Source organism: Rhinolophus hipposideros (genome assembly GCF_964194185.1).
Source record: "Rhinolophus hipposideros genome assembly, chromosome: 17".
Classification (NCBI taxonomy): domain Eukaryota; kingdom Metazoa; phylum Chordata; class Mammalia; order Chiroptera; family Rhinolophidae; genus Rhinolophus; species Rhinolophus hipposideros.
In genome coordinates this window covers 50,727,229-50,747,135 of record NC_138063.1, presented here as the reverse complement: position 1 = coordinate 50,747,135, position 19,907 = coordinate 50,727,229, and the positions used below count along the sequence as shown (strand labels likewise).

General features: G+C 41.4%; 1 protein-coding gene across 7 annotated transcripts in view; it reads right to left on the bottom strand.

The window, feature by feature from the left end:
- MTCL1 (microtubule crosslinking factor 1) overlaps positions 1-19,907 on the bottom strand; it is a 125,944-nt gene that overhangs the window by 12,677 nt on the left and 93,360 nt on the right. For all 7 annotated transcript variants that reach the window (XM_081078202.1, XM_081078200.1, XM_081078204.1 and 4 more), the window contains 3 exons: positions 12,531-12,698; positions 5,437-5,691; positions 202-498 (listed from right to left, as the gene is read on the bottom strand). In XM_081078202.1, the coding sequence (XP_080934328.1) occupies positions 202-498; positions 5,437-5,691; positions 12,531-12,698 (720 nt within the window). The remainder of the gene's footprint in view (positions 1-201; positions 499-5,436; positions 5,692-12,530; positions 12,699-19,907) is intronic.

The following is a 19,907-nucleotide window of genomic DNA, read 5'->3' as shown; positions in this document are numbered from 1 at the left end:
AGGCGGCAAAGTGAAACTGACTGCAGCACATGCTAGGCGTTTGGGGTCAGACCACCAAGCAAAGCTCTTGGCATTGTGAAGGTTTCATTTTTACTCAACCTTGCTCTACGCCTACCCTGGAGCCTACCAAACACATGTCTCGGTTTCCCAATAACCCATTGGTCCTGTAGGAATTAACTGGACCCCGAAACCCAGGCCGACCTCGGGGAGGCAGTTCCTGAACTCCCTCTGGGGTTCACGGGCCGGAGGCTCCTCTGGCTCATCATCCAGAGACAGGGCGTCCAAGTAGAGGTTCTCCCGGGCTGAGCACCTGTCTGATTCCTTCAGCTTGGACAGCGGTCGGTCTGCAAATGGGGTGGAGTCTGCGTCCACGGAGGGCCACATCCCCACTGGATGGAGTACTCGGGGGCTTCCAGGGAGGGCAAAAGGGTGAGTAGTGTCTTCTTTTTGATCACAGAGGAAACTGCCACCTCTCCGAGGACTGTTTTCTTTCTGTAACTTAAGGGTTTTAAAAATGAAAACAATTTTTTGTTACTCTCCTCAGACCACTCTCCACAATGTATAATTACAGATGGATCCATCTATAATTCCACAGCTCACATCTCAAAGAAGTAAATGTTCTTCAAATTCTGACCTTAATTTCAAAATGTAACCCAACATTAAAAAATGTGATTTTCTTTTTTACTCACAATTTTATCTGGATTGAAAATCTGCATTAACCAGACACAAGCCAACTCCTTCTGACGAAAATCTATATGTTACTGAATATAATTTTGAGTACTCTACTCACATAAAACTATACATTGTTAAATGACATACTTAGGGCTCTCTTTTGTAATTACCTTCAGAACTTTAGGAACACTCAATGGAAAACCATCAGTGACAGAAAACTTCTAAGGGTGAATTTAATTTTCCTAATCAGCAGAGTTTCACAATTCCAGAGAACTAATTCCAGAGCACTAATTCCAAATTATGTGGAATGGGTCCTATATATAACCTGAGTGATCAAACTAGGTTATAATCACTGGGTGTCAAAAACAACTTATAGTTTGCTTGAGATGATTAAAACTTTACTATAAAGGTAATTAAAGATCTGATATGACTGAAAACACACACACACACACACACACACACACACACACACACATACACACATTTTATTTTTGCCTGACTTAAGCTCAAGAAGTGTCAGTGTTAGGAAGACCTGAATTGGAAACACTGTTTCAGGGCTTGCTGGTTAGCTAGCAGGTAGAAAGTCCACAACTCTTCTCAACTCACTCTCCTCACGTGTAAATGGGGATAGCACCCCTCTCTTCTAGGTTGAGGGGGTGCTACAGGGGCTGGACACATTGTGAAGCTCACTGTTTGTCAGTGAAACTACCACTCACTTCCCTCTGGTCTGCCTGATTCCAGGACACGCTGATAACCACTTTGCCTATATACCGCACAGAACAACATGGAGGCCCTTCAGGAAGGGAGCCAATGGATAGGCAGGGAATGGTGTGAGAGCAGACTCTCGCTTGTCAAGAAGCCCAAGTGGACAGCTTTCCCTAGGTCTCCCGAGCTTTCCTCACTGCCTCCCTATCAAAACATGCACAGAAAGCACAATTGAGAGAGACCTGAGGATATCTGCACCTACATATCCTAATGGGGTCTTCAGTGAATGACATGCTCAAGCACGCTACACGTTGGTTGCTCTTTTGAATAAGTAAATTATTGGAATGACTAACGTGACATTTGGATTTGCCCTGAAGGGGTAGCAGAAGAAAGATTTTTAACCCTCAAGTGCTGTGATGGTGTCAGGAAGTTCTAAAACTCCCTTGGAAGCACACTGATTTATTTTTTAACAAAGCATCTTTCATAAACAATACCTTTGTGTGCCAATTTAAATCTTCATTCACAAACTGGACATAAGTGTAGTCTGTGTATCAGGAACAAAGCCACATGAAATAATGGGGATAAAAGACTTTAACACATTTTTCAGTAATTTCTGAGGTGGTGGAACCAAAGTAGCAGAGTATTATCTTCATTTTACGAGAAAGATGGAGATTCAAGCAGCCAGAGCTTCAATGTTCGAGTTTGAGGCAGGATCACAGTTGAATTAGGGAACAAGCAAGTCACTCTGGGTTTTAGCTCCACCCTCTCTTCTCTCTATCCCTCCCTCCCCATGACAGTTCTTTACAGTTCTCTTAAAGACACTAAATGCTTTCTTTAAAAAAGAAAAAGAAACGCTTTTTATTATGTTCATCTAATGCATGTCAGCACAATTTAGTTTAAACACATGATCATCTCCGAGCTATTTTGGGCAAGGAATTAAAATGCGAAGATCACATCTGAAGCTGTAACCATGCACTGAGGGTGTGTGTGAAGAGGGGGAAGAATGATTAAAGAGGAGCGTGATGAACCAGCAGGTTCTAACTCAGTAAAAATGGGATTTCAAAAATAACCCCCCACAGCCAGGAGCAATGTACACTAAAGCTGGTAAGTGTTAGGTTTCCTAAAAATGAACTGGAAGGGTTTTAGCTGGAGATATCTGCTGCTAAGATGCCTCTGGGGTGTTGTAATAGAATAATGGGTCCTTAAAAGGATAGGGTTTCCTAGGAGAATCACTTCAAACCAGGCATCAGCAATTACTGTACTTAGAATCCTGCAGCAGAACAACTTGTAATGCAAATAGAAAACTTAAAAGATTTGCATTTCAAATAATACAGGGAACAATAAACCCTCAAGAGTGTCACCTTATCTGAACTGGTCAAAAGAAAAAAGGTCACTTTGTGAATAGGTTTTAAAAGAATGGCCTTTGTATAGAAGAGGCAATTGATCTAAGGACGTTACTGGAAGGAGAATGGAATAATACACGAACTTTCTTTCAGCTCTTTAGAGCTGCAAGTACTATCATCTATACGTTAACTGGGAATTTAACAATTCTATGGAGAAATGTAGTGTGACTCCATAAAAGTTAACTACGACCCAATCAAATTTGGATTGAGACAAGAGATGCTGATAAGATAGATGATATGTGATACATGACCTCAACCACACTCCCACAATCATTCATCATATAAAATGCCTCATGTGGCACAGAAATTGTGTAGGCATTCAATGACACGACAAGTATGAAGCATGTGTTCTGAAAGTGGAAAATGGATTTAGTGTTACTTCTTTCACCATCTGTATTAGGTTATCATAGTCAAGTAGTCACATATCAAGAGTACACATTATTAAGAATGTTCACCTGCAATTCTTGTTTATCTGTGGAATGTGTAACTAAAAGTTAAATAAGTGAGCAACCCAGTAACTGATAAACAGTATTTCTACACACATACACACTTTAGCCAGTTTGCTCTTTCACAGAGTATGCCTATAACTGCTTTACCTAATTTTCAGGATTGGGCACTGAGATTTATAAAATCCTCTTTTAAAATCTTGAATATTTTGGGGAAAAGGCCAGATTTACTTTTGAAAGCCACCATTACATATCTGACGCATCATTCACTGGCAACAAATCCTCTTCTAAAAACAGCAGTGAAATCACTGTACAAAGCCTGTGGGATACAGACACACAGATTTCAGAAACAGATGAATGCCTGGAATCCATTATGCTCAAACATGTTAACCTCAAGGACTGAATTCTGGGGCTGTCATTTTGGTGGCATTGTTGCAGAAATGGGGTTCAGCTCCTTCCCCCTCTTCTCTTTCCAAACTATGGAGGCAACTGTTCATCCCTCAGTCTTCAACTCTTCGAAAGATGAATATCATTGGATGTCTTACCAATTTTCTCTTTACTAGAAAATCCTCATTTTCAAAAGAAAAAAAAACAAATAAAAAACTAAAAGACTTGCTTAATTTATATCCAAGGTATATCTTCCAAAATGAAGTTGTGACAAGACCAACAAGCCTACGGCTAACAGGCAAAGGGGACCCAAAAGGGCACAGATCATGATGGCATTGGTGGGGTACGGGAGGGACAGACAAAGTGAGAGATCCTGGGGGGAAGTTGGCCAAGAGGGAACCTCCCTGGTAACAAGGTGCCTAGAGTTACCGTGATACTGTAATACTGGTTAGCTAAAGTTGGATATAATAAATCTGTCACCATTTCATAAGAATACGTTATCGTTTGCCCCTACAATATCCACTGAACAATGGATCACAGGCACACATGGGATTTAATACAGAAGATTCTCCTTAACTGCTGGTATTTCTAGGCCAAGTAGGAAGTGGCCAATTTTCCTTTGATAGATTTTAGGGAATTTTGAAATGAGCCATATCAAATATCAATACAATGACTTAGTTATGTGAGTGTGACTGTAATTCAGCCTAGGAAGAGCTTCAACTCCTTTCTCTGCAGTGCACTTCCTTCTTCTTAATGCTTTCTGAGCAAAAAATGCTCCAGGTCTCTTAGTTCGTTCTCCCTCTGTCACTCCCCTATGGTTTGCAGAAACTAACCTTTGCCTCTGTATCTGCATAACACAGGCACCATGTCTGAGAATAACGGAGCACATTTTTCAAAGGGCTCCCACATAAATGCAGGCAGTATGGGTATTTGTAATAGAGTAATGAGGTTATTTTCCCTGAACTCAGTTTTGTATTGATTAATACATTTCCTAGAGGCCTCATGAATGTATAAGTGTGACGGCTGAAATAAATAAAAGGTATGCATGCTATGTAAATATCTGGCCAGGGAAGAATTCTAAACCTTCATCAATTCAATGTGAAAATGTAATCTGTGCATCATTCAGGCAAAACCACAGCTATGCAAACTGCTAAATCTGACGCAATGCAGAGAATGATGATCTGGGCAGTAGAAAAACAACTCCCCTCATCTCCTGAATACATCTGAGTTTTTCAATGGTTTGTTTAGCTGAAGACAATGAGCTACCAGCTACCTCCCCTGACTATGGTTCTATCTAATTACAGCTCAGTAATATCCACAACAGGTGCAAACAGCCTGACTTCTAACTTAATTCAGCAATTTCTTTACTAATGGACAAAAATTCCATTCAAGCTGGAGCAGTCACTGTGACCATGTCTTTGGTGGCAAACTTAAAAGATAATTTGCTTTTTGGCAGAAATCACTTTACAAGACCTGAAATAACCTCATCTTTCAAGTTTAGTCTTTACATTCCTTTTAAAAGTTACCCCCACACACACACACCTCTGAACATATACCCACCACATGTAGAAACACACAGGGAAGCTACCTATAAACTTTGCAATGAACAGATCTGTGTAATGGAAGGGCTGAGCCCAGGTCTCCAATATTAAAAATTCTCGGATTTCTTCCTTTTCCTCTGGAGGCCCATGAAACATCCTGAAGTAGTAAGGACCTCAAAGCAGCCCAATGGATGTTTTTCTCTCTAAGTCCTCTGATTTCCAGGTCAATTTAGCAGTCTCCACTCTCTTCCCTAGGCCTCTGGTGTCTGGGTGCTTCCTTACCTGTTCTATTCTCCACAAGAGTTCCTTCTTTTGCTGCTCCCACTCCTGCCGATCTCTGTCCAGGCGGTCAAGAAGTTCTACCTTCTCCCGGTTCCAGTTCTTCTCATTGTGATGGATCTGCCACCGCAGGTCCATGACCAGGCCATGACTGTCAGCGAGGAGTTTCTGGTGTTTCTCCCTCTCCTTCTTGAATGCCCCTTTGCTGTCAGTGGTGGAGCCTGGTTCTCCCAAGTTTTTCTCGGTCTTCTCTTCCAGCTGTCAAGGAGAAAAAAACTTAGGAACTTCATCCCTGCCAAGTCTTGCGTTAGCAGGTGAAGAAAAATCTCAGTATATTAATGTATTATCCCTGGAAACATGTTTAAACCAAGATTTGACCCATCGCATAAATGAAACAATTTTTATTTTTAAAGTCCCAATTATGAATATTTGACACAGAATGTTAAACTTCCCATACTCTGCGTCTCAGCTCCACTTCCCCACTCTGAGTTACCACCATCTCTTGCCTGTCCCTCTGTAGAGCTCCTTGAGGACAGGTACCTGTCTGTCCCCGTAGCCTTAACCCCCAAGTGAAACCAAGTGATGGGGCAGTGATGAAACCTGGGCATCTACAACAAATATTTGTCAAACACCTAGGAGGTAACATAACAAAAACAAACAAGCAAGAAACAAAAACAAACACCCATCTAGACATATACTCAAACTGCTGAAAGCCAAAGAGGAATCCTTGGAGACAGAAAAAAACAGAAGACCTCTCCTTGGAAACTATGCAACTCAGAAGACAATAGAGTGACATTGTTAAAGGGCTGATGGGGAAAACAGCAACCTGGATAGAATTCTACATATCTTTTAAAAAATAAAGAAAAAAATGCTTCTTCAACAAATAAAAATTGAAAAAACAATTGCCAACCAGAACTGTGCTTCAGGAAATGATAGAGGTACTTTTAAGGCAGAAGGAATATGATACCAACAGACACTGATCTACACGAAAAAATAAAGAACACTGGAAATGGCATAAATAAATGCAAATATAAAACTCATTTTTCCTAGTTTTAATTGCTTCAAAAATCATTGAGTGTCTGAAGTAAAAACAGTTGCAATGTATTGTGTATTTATAGAGCATGTATATGTAAACTGTATGACAATAGCAGAGGACAAGAGGAAGGAATTGGGAGTATGCTGTTGTTGGAGAGCATAAATTTTTGTTAAAGATTAGTGAAATTACAGATGTATTTTTTTCACCATTCCAGTTCAGCAGATCACTGAATTCTACCCACAGACTCATGTTAATCCATTCAATTCTAATGGTTTCTAATCCATTCCGCACCTTGAAGCCAGAATAACCTTTTCCAAAGCAAATCAAAATGCTTTAGTTTCACTATAAAATTAGGATTATCATTGCAATTCTTTGAACATTCTTCTTTCTGTCTCTCATACCTGACTAGGTGCAGCTCCTCAGATGTGGCATGCTCCTTTCTTCACAATGTTCCTTTTCAGTCTGATACATCTTTTCTCTCCTTTTCTATGTACCCACTCCTATTCATCCTCTGAGATTCATTCTAACCCGGACTTTCACAAACAACCCTTTCCTGAATCCTCAAGCCGAGGAGTATGCCCTGCATACCCCTATTCTCCGACAGCAGTGTCCAGGCCTGGTGGGGCACTGGTCACGCTATTACAAATTATAGCCCTTGTCTGGGTCTCACACTGCATTGGGAACCCAGTCAAGAAATTTATTTGTTGCTGGGTCCTTGGCATTTAGAATAAGGACTGATTTAGGAATCAGTTGAAGGAATCACAGACTTGGGAACTGACACAAAATGGCCTCCACAGAAAGAAAATACTTAACTTTTAGTAGAATTTACCTGTTTTGCTTTTATATAGAAGAGGATAAAGATGAGACTATTATAAATGCACTAGCATTTGCCCACATTCATTTTTTCATGGGTTGCAAATGTTTAATGAACTTAAATTATTTGGACAGATGAATCTTTACCTATTGCCACCTGGATTCTAGGCTTGAAGTCCTAGCTTTATTTCACGGTATTAAATGACTCTCCCTGAAGATATTTTTTTTTTTTTTTTTGTGGACTTCCACAGAGGCTTGGCAGGCCCGCCACGCCCACGCAGAAGGAAACATGTGGGTGGCAAACATGTGGGTGGATACCAGGTTCCTCTAAAACAAAGATGAAATCTTTTAAAACTGGCTTGCATCAAAGATTATGCTTCATTTCTTCAGCTACACTTACATCTTTGAAAATATTTAGCTTTTTCTCCCATAAATATATTTTTAAATAGGTTTAAAGGCCGCTCATTAGAGAGTGTCCTTACTCATTTCTTCTCTGCTGCTGACTGGTCAGGCTGTGTGCCAACATAAATAGAGCACCTAGTAAGAGACTGCTACTAGGCAGTGGGCAGGATTCATAACTGGGTCAGTGGCTCCGTCATCTGACCAGCCAGACCTGACACTTTGCTTTTCCTATGCCTTGCAGCTTCCTCTAAAGAGAAGACTGTGTCTCTGCTCTTCCCAGGGCTGTAAGCCTGGTACGAGTGCTCCCTTGAGCCAGGTGGCAATGCAGGTGAACCTGTGGGTACCAAAGCTGTTGTTTTCTTTTGACATGACAGGCCCTTTCCTCTTTTATTAAGGCCAGAAGATGTCTCCTTTCTGGGCAACTGTGTGTGTGTGTGTGTGTGTGTGTGTGTGTGTGTGTGTGTGCAGGACTGAGCCAATTCACATAAAATTTTAATTATTTTTTGTTTTGCCTCAAAATAGGGCTTAGAAAATAGATTATCAAAGATGCACCTTTCTTCCCTTATCATGACCAAAGGAGCTGGAAGAAACCTGGAGAAGCAATTGGAGCAAGCAGACACTGCAGAAAGTGACAGTGCTTTGAGGATTTCCAGAGAGAAAATGTTTCTGAAAACATAAAAAAGAATGGTTTCTGGCTAAGTCTGATCTTAATAATCATGCCATGATCTAAAATCTCCCAGGAGGCTCCACTCTGTTGGGGGTGTGGAGGCAGGAACGCACTGTCTTCGCCACTTGAGCACTAAAGGCTCTGTGATCCGAGACCAGCCACTTCTTCTGGGCCTCCATTTCCTTTGGTGTAAATGACACTGAAATTGATTAGACTTTGGGCATGTAGTGGAAGGTCTACAGCTCTTTCCAGTATTTGGATAAATCTAAAGGAAAGCACGTGTACCTTTTTCAGAGATAACTAAACCACAACTTGGTTTTTCTTAGCTCCTGTCTGAATTATGTCAGTGTACTCCGATCACCATTTCATGCTGCCTAGTCTTCAATGGGGCTAAGTACAGTCTTGCTCAATGCAGAATGAGAAAATAAATGCTATTTTAAAAATACTGCTGTGGACTGCTGGGTGCTGCCATGGGCTGCTGTATGCTGCCGGGGGCTACCATGTGCTGCCATGGGCTATTGTGTGCCCCAGTCTCACACCAGATTCCCTACCCCTGGGCTCCAATGCCGGGAAGAAAAGTCCCCATAACTTCTGGCTGTGAAAACCAGCAGAGATTGTGACTAAGTGAGTTGGTGAGTGGCTGGATTCCCAGGCATTCCTCTTAAAGGACCCTTCCATGGACTTACTCATTGACAGACTCTCTCTGAGCTCCTGCACTGGGGCAACAGCTCAAAACAACCAAAGACATATGGGGAGGAACAAATTGTCTGGATCAAAGTGAGAGCTGGAGGGTCAGCTTTCTCCCAAATGGAAGTGAGAAGTGGTGGCAGAAGGCATTGTTCTTGGGCTGGCCAGTGGCTCAGGTGGTTGGAGTACCGTGCCAAGGTTGCCAGTTCAATTCCCACATGGGCCAGTGGCTGCGCTCTTTACAGCTAAGATTGTGAACAACAGCTCTCCCTGGAGCTGGGCTGCCGTGAGAAGCTGGAGATTGGCATGAGCTGCCGTGGGCTACTGAGTGCTGCCATGAGTGGCCAGTGGCCAGTGTGAGTGGCCGGCAGCTGCTGTGAGCGGCCGACTGATTACTGGCAACCGACTGCCTCAACCGGGGGAAGCGCAAGGCTCACAATTACCATCATGGGCCAGGGAGCTGTGTCCTACACAGCTAGACTGAGAAACAACGGCTTGAACTGGAGTGGGGGAGGAGGCGGAAGAAAAGGGGGAGGAAAAGAAGGCATTGTTCTTTTGTTTAGCCCTCCCCGCTCCCAGGGTGCAGACACAGGCAGCCAGCATATCTGAGACTCCATCAACCTGGCTAACATCATTTGTCCATTGCGCTCTGGTGATTCCCTGAGATGCTGCCCACCCAAATCAATTCCAGTGGCTTTTCTATACAAACAGCCTGTCTTGGCTCATGCTGTGGACATCTTAGAATCTTTCAAAGTTCACAAACCCCAAACAAGCAGCATCTGGCCTTAGTGCACCCCATACCTCTTGCTAAGCAGCCCCAAGTCCAGCACTAGTGGTAGCAGGCCTCAGTTCTCAGCTCCCAGGCACGTCCAAGCCCAGCGAGCATGGAAGACATCTGAAGATCGCTTTGTGGCTCATTCTAGGTGGCCCCTTGCAGGGCACAGACTGCTGGCAAACTTGGCCTGTGGTAGGGCCTTTCCCAGGAGGTTCCAGGGCCAGCATGCCCAGTGGCTGGTTTCAGACCACACCAGAGCACCACCAGGTCACCTCCATAGATGACACACCTAGAGGGAAAACTAGGCAAGCACCAGAGCCCCACTAAAGTGAATCCTGCTCCTGTACAACAGCTCCTCCACTATCATAGCCAGTCCTCACAACCAATCAGCCTGAGGGTTAATTCCTCTCATTGATGTGCCAACGACAACCGAGGCTCAACTACAACAAGAAAGGGCACACACAATCCAAACAAGAGTTACACCTGGAGAACCCGGCTCAAGTGACCAGGGAAACTGTGCCACTCGGCCCCACAAGACACCTACTACATAAGGCTACTCTACCCATACTGGGAGGCATAGCAGCCCTACCTAATACACAGAAACAAACACAGGGAGGCAGCCAAAATGGGGAGACAAAGAAAGATTTCCCAAATAAAAGAACAGAAACAAAGCTCCAGAAAAAGAACTAAACAAAGTGGAGACAAGCAATTTATCAGGTATAGAGTTTCAAACAGTGGTTATAAAGATGCTCATTGATCTTAGCAAGAACTTCAACAAAAAGGTAGGAAACATAAAAATAGAGATAGAAAACATGAAAAAGAATCAGTCAGAAATAAAGAATATAGTAAGTGAAATAATGAATACATTAGAGGGAATCAACAGTAGATTATATGAAGCAGAGGTTCAAATCAGCAATTTAGAAGATAAGGTAGCAGAAAATACCCAGTCAGCAAAAAGGAAAAAGAATACAAGAAAATGAGGAGAGTTTAAGGGGCTTCTGGGATAATATCAAGCGTACCAACATTCGCATCATTCATACCAACATCCAGAAGGATGTTGAGAGACAGCAAAGACTTGAAAACGAAGCTGAAGAAATAATGACAGAAAACGTCCCTAATCCAATGAAGGAAATAGACATACAAGCCTAGGAAGTGCAGAGAGTACCCAACAAGATGAACCCAGAGAGTCCCACACCAAGACACATCATAATTTAAATGCCAAAGCTTAAAGACAAAGAAAGAATCTTAAAAGCAGCAAGAGAAAAGCAGTTAGTTACCTACAAGGAAGCTCCCATAAGACTGTCAGCTGATTTTTCAACAGAAACTTTGCAGGCGGGAAATATTCAAAGTGATGAAAAGCAGTGACCTAGAACCAAGATTACTCTATCCAACATAGCTAATATTTAAAATTGAAGGACAGATAAAGAACTTCCCAGACACGAAAAAGCTAAAGGAGTTCATCATCACCAAATGAGTACTGCAAGAAATGTTCAAGGGACTATTTTAATAATAAGAAGAAAAAGGTAAAAAAAAAAGAATAATAAACTGGCAGTAACTACATATATATCAATAATTACTTTTAATGTAAATGGATTAAATGCTCCAGTCAAAATATGAAGTGGCTGAATGAATAAGAAAACAAGACCCTTACATATGCTATTTACAATAGACTCACTTTAGATCAATAGACACATAGAGACTGAAAATAAAGGGATGGAAAAAGATATTTCGTGAAAATGGAAAAAAAAAAGCTGGGGTAGTAGGACTTATTATACTAGGCAAAACACACTTTAAAACAAAGGCTATCACAAGAGACAAAGAAGGACCCAGTAATCCCACTTCTGGGTATTTACCCGATGAAACCCAAAACACTACTTCAAAGGGACATGTACATCCACATGTTTGTTGCAGAATTATTTACAATAGCCAAGATATGGAGGGAATCTGGGTGTCCTTCAATAGACGAATGGATAAAGAAGAGGTGGTACATATATGCATATGCAATGGAACATTACTCAGCTGTAAAAAAGAATGAAATCTTACCATTTGCAACACATGGATGGACCTAGAGGGTATTGTGCTGAGTAGAGTAAATCAGACAAAGAAAGACAAATGCCATATGATTTCACTTATATGTGGAATCTAAAGAACAAAATAAATTAACAAACAAAATAGAAACAAACTCATAGATACAGAGAACATTTTGATGGTAGCCAATTGGAAGGGGGCAGGGGGATGGGTGAAAATGGGGAACAGATTAAGAAGTACAAATTAGTAGTTACAAAATAGTTATGGGGATATAGCGTATAGCATAAGGAACATAGTCAATAATATTCTAATAACTATGTGCGGTGTCAGATAGGTATTAGATTTGTCAGATGATCACTTCATAAGTTGTATAAATGTCTAGTCACTATGTTGTACACCTGAAACTAATATAATATTGTATGTCAGCTATAATTGGAAAATTTTTAAAAATATTAAAAGAATAAAAATAAAAATGCTGCTCAGTGGGGACCATGTTTCACACTTAGAAGAGGGCATATGGGGGGAAAGAAGGTGCCTTGGAAAGGTTGGGGACTTTAAAAAGAGATAGCAGGTGTCTGCTCCTGATTTTCTCCTTGAAGCCCTCTTTCTCTTAAATGGGGGTCACTGTGGATCCGAATAAGTGTGACTCCTCCCCACCTGTCCCAGGGGAGACCAAGCAGGGCAGGTACCTGTTCCAGGCGGCACTTGAGCATGGCCCACTCCATGTCCCAGGCAGCCTTGTCGCTGGCATATTGCTGCTGCAGCCGCAGCCGGGCATGCTCGTCCTCCCGCAGCTCTAAGCGTAAGTCCTCCAGTAAGGTCTTCAGTGCTCTGAACAGCTGCTGGTTTTCCACCACCTGTGGGAACAAGGGAGTCAACTCTGGTACCTCATGTAAGGGTAGTCTTTAGGTCAAAAAGGAGAGGAGCCTGGAAATCAAGGTGGGCTGTTTCCAAGGTGCCATTGGCAATGGGAACAGAGCCGGGGTGTCCCCATGCGGGCCATCGGGCCCTGAGGCTGAGACTGCTAAGGGCCTGTTGGAATAGGAGGGAGGCCAGAACACAGGCTGCTGCTATGGAGACCTGGAGCTGAAGGGAGGAAGCTGCAGGAGGCCACAGGGAGCCCCACAGTCCAGGGCTGCTAGGATGCTCTGTGTGAATTCAGACATCCAAAGCTCTGGGGATGTAGATATAACAAAACACAAACACTTACCTATATATGTGTCATTTTAATGCCAGCAGCTATACCAGAAGGGAACTAATAAAGGTCTAGTGTCTCTTATAAACATACAGTGGTCATCCTCTGACTTGTAGTCACTAAGAGGTCATATATGTAACAAGCATGGGCATGGGCCAGAGGGGACTTTTGAGGTTTAATAATTAAAGCCAAAAGTAAATACTTAACCTGTTCATGAGAGCTTCCTCATGGTGCCCTGAGATAGAATCACTGCCCTCTCCTTTCCACTTCACTAACAGCACAAATAACCACAGCTCATTTATCTGGTACCCCTCCCCCAACTGTAAGTGCCTGGAAGAGAGACAAAGCCTGACCCACCCCCACACTTCCAGTGTTTCCCACAATGTTTGGCTCATGTGAAGTGTGCGAACAGGTCTAGTAAACGAAAAATGGAGTTTTATTACTAATCTGCTTATATCTAATTTAAAAGATTTTATATGTTCTAAAACATGTCCTGCCCTTTGAAGGCACGATTTCAAAACTATGAATGCTATCTTAGTACGTTTCAGCAAGGGTATTTTATCAGAAAGATTTGTCCAAATGAATTAAACACACTGAATTAACTCTGTACCTGAATAACAAAAGCCACATAAGCCCATCTCTTCCAATCAGACAGAAAACACAAAAGTACATCAAGAACTCTCAGATAGTCTCGGGGCAATCTTGTTTGATACATTGATGAGGCAAAAGGAATAAAAGCTCTCTCAGTCTTACTGGATGCAGATTCTCTCTACTGTGGGAAGACAGAGCCCTTACAGTCAGGCAGAATCTCCGCTACTTGTTAAGCCTCTTATGCCAAGGGCAGCGAGGAGAGTGCCCTTTGGCTGCCTAGCTTGGGAGCCTCTCCTCCATTACCTGGAGAGTCAGTTGTATACCAATTATCATTTTAACAGCTCTGAGAGGAAAGGGATTAGGAATACAATTCAGTAAACATTTGCAAAGCTCAGCAGGTAACCTTTAAAAATCCTACACATTCTTTCCAATCATCTGAATATAAATAAATTACCACTACGCTCAAAGAGATGCTCAAAAAATGTGTGAAATTGTAATAAATGCAGAACAGTTTCTTTAAACTCTAGACCACCAGTATTTAAAAATTACATAAGTGCAGGTGAGTAAGAAGAGGTGTTGCAACAACTTTTTCAGAAATACACATCTTAAGTATAGAATTTACTGAAAATTATGTATATTTTATGGTAGATTTATTTGGTATTTTCCTTCATCTTCGGATTTAAATTTCTAAAAATATGACTACTTTTTATGTCAAAGTATTTTTGAGCATAAAGTAATGGTAATAATTTTGATCCAGTCGTTGTAGTCATCTAACTGTCACTGAAAAATAAACACATAAAACCACATAATAAATTTTTACATGTATTCAATAGCTCCCTATGAACCCCAAGTCACCTATGTGGTCAGCCTGTGGGGTTCTTAGCCCTACACCAAACAGCTCCGACAACATCAGGACCAGTACTTTGTACTCCTCAAAAGCAGCGTGCCAGGCCTTTTGCAAATTAAAAATTTGGGAGCACTTATTCTGAAAGTAAGCATTTTTTGGCATTAGCAGATATCAGATTAAATGAAATTAAGCTTTAATATTTTCACGTACATTTGGGTCAGAGTAATCAACATAATGTCCTAAAATATCAGTATAATATTAATCACCATGGAATGAGTTCAAAATTGCTTTGGGGTAAAGGTGGCCAAGGGAGCAAGAAAGTTCAGAGACTCCACACTATTGGTACTCATTACTATAATCACCCAGGAGCAGCATATGGCATGGCAAAAAGCCACACTATCTCTCTGCCTTGACGCAAAACCACAAGAACTGATGTCCAACTAAAAATTTCTGAAGATCCAGAATGAGCCGTCGATGGGTATAATCCTTCTAAACAGTTTATTCACACACAAAAATCCCGGGAATGATAACTAATAGTCTTTTCAATAGGCCAAGGGGTGTGCTAAATCATCACCTACATGACCTTGCACTTCACATCAATCCTGGGTACGTATTGCCATGTTCCCCATGTTACAGAGGAGGGACAGAGCGTGCAGCAATGCCAACATCTTGTTGGTAGGAAGTGGACGCCTGGACTGCAACACAGGCCTGTCCCATCCAAGGCGGACAAACTGAGCCAGGATGTTTGGATTCTGACATGAATCCTTGAGCAGGCTTTTTTTTTTTTTCAAAGGAAATAATAATAGTGAGGCACCACAAAAAAAAAAAATACCTACTGTAGATATTACTTCTCTCACTTTTTATTTGGCGGGGGCCCTTGTTGGACTATATTTTGGATAAAAAAAATGGCCCAAATCAAGTTAAAAATAGAACCAAGACTCTCTGGTCCATTTAAAAGTCTTCAGGTGAAAGTCTGCTCAGATATACAACTCCTGAACCTTCTGTGCCAAGGGCCTAGCTATGCAACCTTTCAGCTTGTGTATCTGTTAAGCATAGGTCAATTTCAATTAAAAAGACCGACTTTTCAATCTCTTCAAGATCAGCGGGTTGGTTTTCTGGCAAAAAAACAGGATAAAATAGGTCCACTATTTCTTCTCACCAGTCTACGGCCATTTCAGCCTTTCCAAGCTCATCTCTCTTGGGTGAGGCTTAAAATAATCCCCAAATTGGGATTAAACTTTATAACAGGTTCAAGGTTGGGCATCAGCCAATAGAACTATTATCCAAGTATATGATAAACATTGTTAATAGAAAATGAAAAGGAAGTTTATGGTAAACGTAACATACCAAGCTATTTGAGATACAATGCCAGCAATTGTACAAAATCATTCTTGCCTAAGATTTCTCAGACATGTGCATCATAATTCTGTGAAAGAGCTAAACTACCACCATCTACTTTGCTTGCATCAGAGCCATTAACTTTGGAAATGGCTTTAATCTAAAGTTGGAACAGATATATTCACCTGCTGCTATAGGCTGACCCACAAAAAGCGAGTTGTAAAATAGAGGTGATGGCCTCCACCTCCTATTCATTTAGGCTATTAGACACAGGCAGAGAGCTCTGGGATGCTCTGGTAGTTGCTCCTGACCCCCCACACATACTGCATAGTTCCTATTTGATACGTATAAAGAAGGGGACCTCATGCAGGAACTCCTCAACCAGCAGGAGTCCCCAGGTAAGACCTTTTCTGTGAGATGAGCCAGAAAAGATACATTTGTATATCCAGCAACAGTTTAATAAGTAAGCCATTGGTCATTCTTACCTTCATTGTTACGTTCAGATTAATTTTAAGATTCTTTTCTAAAACCATTATCCCCCCACAGATGAAAGACAATGATTCATTGAAAACTGGCTGTGAAAATATAATCTGCAATGGAGGTGTACAGAGATGACAGACTAATTTATGTACAAAAATCATTTGTCCTCTGGCTGAAAACATACTAGATGATTTGGGCCATGAGGGCTCTGTACCTGCAGGCCATCATAATTTTCATTTCCCAAGAATAAATGTGGGTTTGTGAAACAATTAATGGGCATATATTTAATAAATTACAAACTGAGAGGTACCAGACAAAGTCTTCAAAGAAAGAGTGCAGGTCTGATGAAAATCAAATGATCAGATGTGAAAAAAAATCACTCATCAGCGAGGCTTAGAGTTTGTTACACACTTTGAAAGGTATGCCGTAAACTGCCAACCACAGCTAACTCTGGGAGGTGGGAATGGGGTGGAGAGAATCCTTTTCTTAAATCCCGTTTAGTACTTATAACTTTTTACCTCCAGCACGTGCTATTTCTACAGTAACATAAGTAAACAAACTAAAATACACAGCAAAAATAAAATGTTTCATAATTATAAACTCTGGTCTGGTTCCGTTTGTATAGAGTTCCGTGTCTCCTAGGTGAGGATATAAAGTTGCAGAGTCTGAAGAATAAACCATGGTACAACGTACAAAATTGAAAAGTAAAAGCTATCTAGGTTCAAGAGGAAAGCTTGATTATTACAAAAAAAAAAAAAAGAAAAAAAGGCAGATCACAGTTCTGATGTGCAAGCCTTGTCTGGAAGAGGTGTTCTTTCTGGAAGTTTCTGTATCTTGGGCAAAGCAGAAAGGTGGGCAGCCAGAAAGCAGACTGCTGGGCACCCAGGTGAGTCGAAGTCTAAGAGGTCCAGGGAACCAAAGGTACTTTGTCTGCGGGAGAAAGGTGGACTCTTTCTTAGGCTGCCCTGAGGAACCTAAGCTTCAGACGAGTCCCGGATCAGTGACAAAGGCCCAAGGAAGCAGACTTCACTTGGTCCTAAGGCTGGATCCTGAGTGAGACACTTCAGTGACCAGTCTTAGCTGAAGACTTGAAGTCTAATATGAAACACAATTTCATTAGATCTTTCTCTGAATTTTAAATTATGTTATTTATTTTATTCTTAGATGCTTTAATAAAGAGTATTATGTCACATCCCTAAATAAAAAAGTTATCTTCTCTTTTAATAAATTAATCCAGTTCTGGGAAGATAGGGTCATAATTCTGGCACTATTAATCACCTTGTGTTAAAAAACAAAACTTGATTTCAGGAATTACTAATGAATATAAAATGCATCCACAGCTTTAGGGGTGCTGGTCTCAAAAACTTAAGGTAATGGCAAGTGGTAAGCGTCTTAGAGTTCAATGAGAGCTATGCAACATGGCCTTGCCTGTTTCCAGCCTCTGCTCTCCCACAGGCAGGGCAAACTGAAAGTGCGTACTGTTCTCGAGGACAATCAGGCCACTGCTGCTAGAGCTCCCTGTAACTAAAGATCAGTCCACAGGGAACATTGGCAGAACCAAATAGTTTCCAACTTAATGATTTTCATGAACTATTTCCAAGGTTGATTCAATATGTGAATTTTTTTTTTATGTCTTTGGACATGATAAATGTTGCCATTTACTGTGTTCAACTGTGAGAATGCTCAATATGACACAAAGCAAAGACCAAGGCCTGGGAAATTTTGTTACTTGCGAATACATCCTGGGGAAAGAAGTTAGGCCACCTTCCTCATTCTGCTTATCTGTCACCTTGGGAGGCTCTCAGAGTTTCTGAAAAGGATGCAGCTCTGTATGGCAGCTCAGTAAGACCCAGGCTGCCAACTAATACCCGGGCCACTAAAGGGTAGGCAAATCTTCTAAGGGAGAGTGTCGACGGCCAGGGAACCAGCTGTCACTTACAGTAGAGCTCATTAATCTTCCATTTTGGGATAGATGACATTATACACTTAATTACTATGGAGATATGGGTCCATTAAAGGCAGACTTAATTCTGCTCGACTGGCCCCTATCCTGTGAGCATATTCACGTGCCTCTGCTGCGCACTGTGTGAAGTGGAAACTCCTGGGTCCACCTCTACTTTAAGCGGAAGAGCTAAAAAATTACGTTGGAAGAGGAGGGAAAGAGAGCTGATATTAAAATACGCTGAATTTGAGGTTCCAGCTGAGTGACTTTATGTTATTTTCCACCCCAAGGGTAAAACTTTCCATGATGATTGTTTAGAAAACCAGATGTGTTATACTTTTTTCCTTTTCCAAAGCATTTGGATACACGTGTGGGAGACACCCAACAATTGATCTTAGTGCAGCAGGTTTACAACCAAGTGGCAACCAAGGAATATTATGAGTTAATCACAGATACTTTATAGTATTGATTGCCAGTATCTCTTTTAAAAAATAATAAAACTGGTAGATTTTAAAGGATTATTTGCAAAGTAGCATTTTATTTTCTGACTAAGTTATTTCTAGAAAACTCATTCCATGAGCTAAAATGTCCCCATGGACACTAGCATTATGATGAACTTCCTAATAACTGTAATCAAAAGCTTCTTTGAAAATATAACCTCTTTCTTGAGTCCTATTATTCAAGGATAGATGATGGTGCATAGAAAATAGCTCTTTAGTTGTGAAAATCTGATTTGTACATGGAGTGAAAGCAGTACGGGGAAAATACACATTTCCCCAGGGCCTGTGCTCAGCCATCACCACTTTTCCTCATCTGGATCTGAGCCAAAGTGCTGATGACAGCCCTCTTCCACTTGACCCTCAGAGGCTCTGGGCTGAGGGAGGGACCGCAGCTGTGGAGTCCAGTGCAGAGGGAGTGCCCAAAAATGTTGTGGTGAGCGGCTGCAGCCTCACCCACCTGCCCAGAGTGACTGCTGCCTCGAGGGTCATCCCAGAGCCAGGGGCCCAAGGCTTGGGAGCTCAGGCTCTGCCCTGTGGAACCCTCAGAGAAGCAGCATAAGGTCAGAAAAGACCCAGACCAGGAAGTTTGGGAGTGAGAAAGCTTTCACACCAGTTGCCTCCCAGGGTCTCAACACACCAAACCCACCACGGCTACTTTTTTATATAAAAGTGCAAAAAAATCTGGCTGGTATCAATAGTATATTTTGGTTTATTAAGTAGGGTCTATGTGCTTAAAAATTAATAAATGTGACATCTGTCAACACTAATAGTTACTGAATATTACACATTGAAATCCAACTTCTCTTTATACGTTTTAAATTTTTTAAAAAGTGTCATCAAATATTTTTATTTGGGTCATTATGTTTCAAGTGGCCCAAAAGAACCTGAAACACTATATATGTTTGGGGATTTAACAAAACAACAATTTGTTCTTTCCTCCTTACACATTATGTTACCAAATTAGTGATATTGCCTATGCCCATTTAGCTAAACATCAACAACAAAAAAGACCAGTATGTTCTGTTTTCAGACCATGATCAGAGCGCTGCTTCCATGTTCTCTCCACCTTGGAAGAATGGTCAACCTTTACAAGGCCTCAGACCTCTCTCCAGAACACCTTTTTTCTTCTCTTTCTGTGGCACACTTGCTGGCCTTGAGGAAATACACTTGATC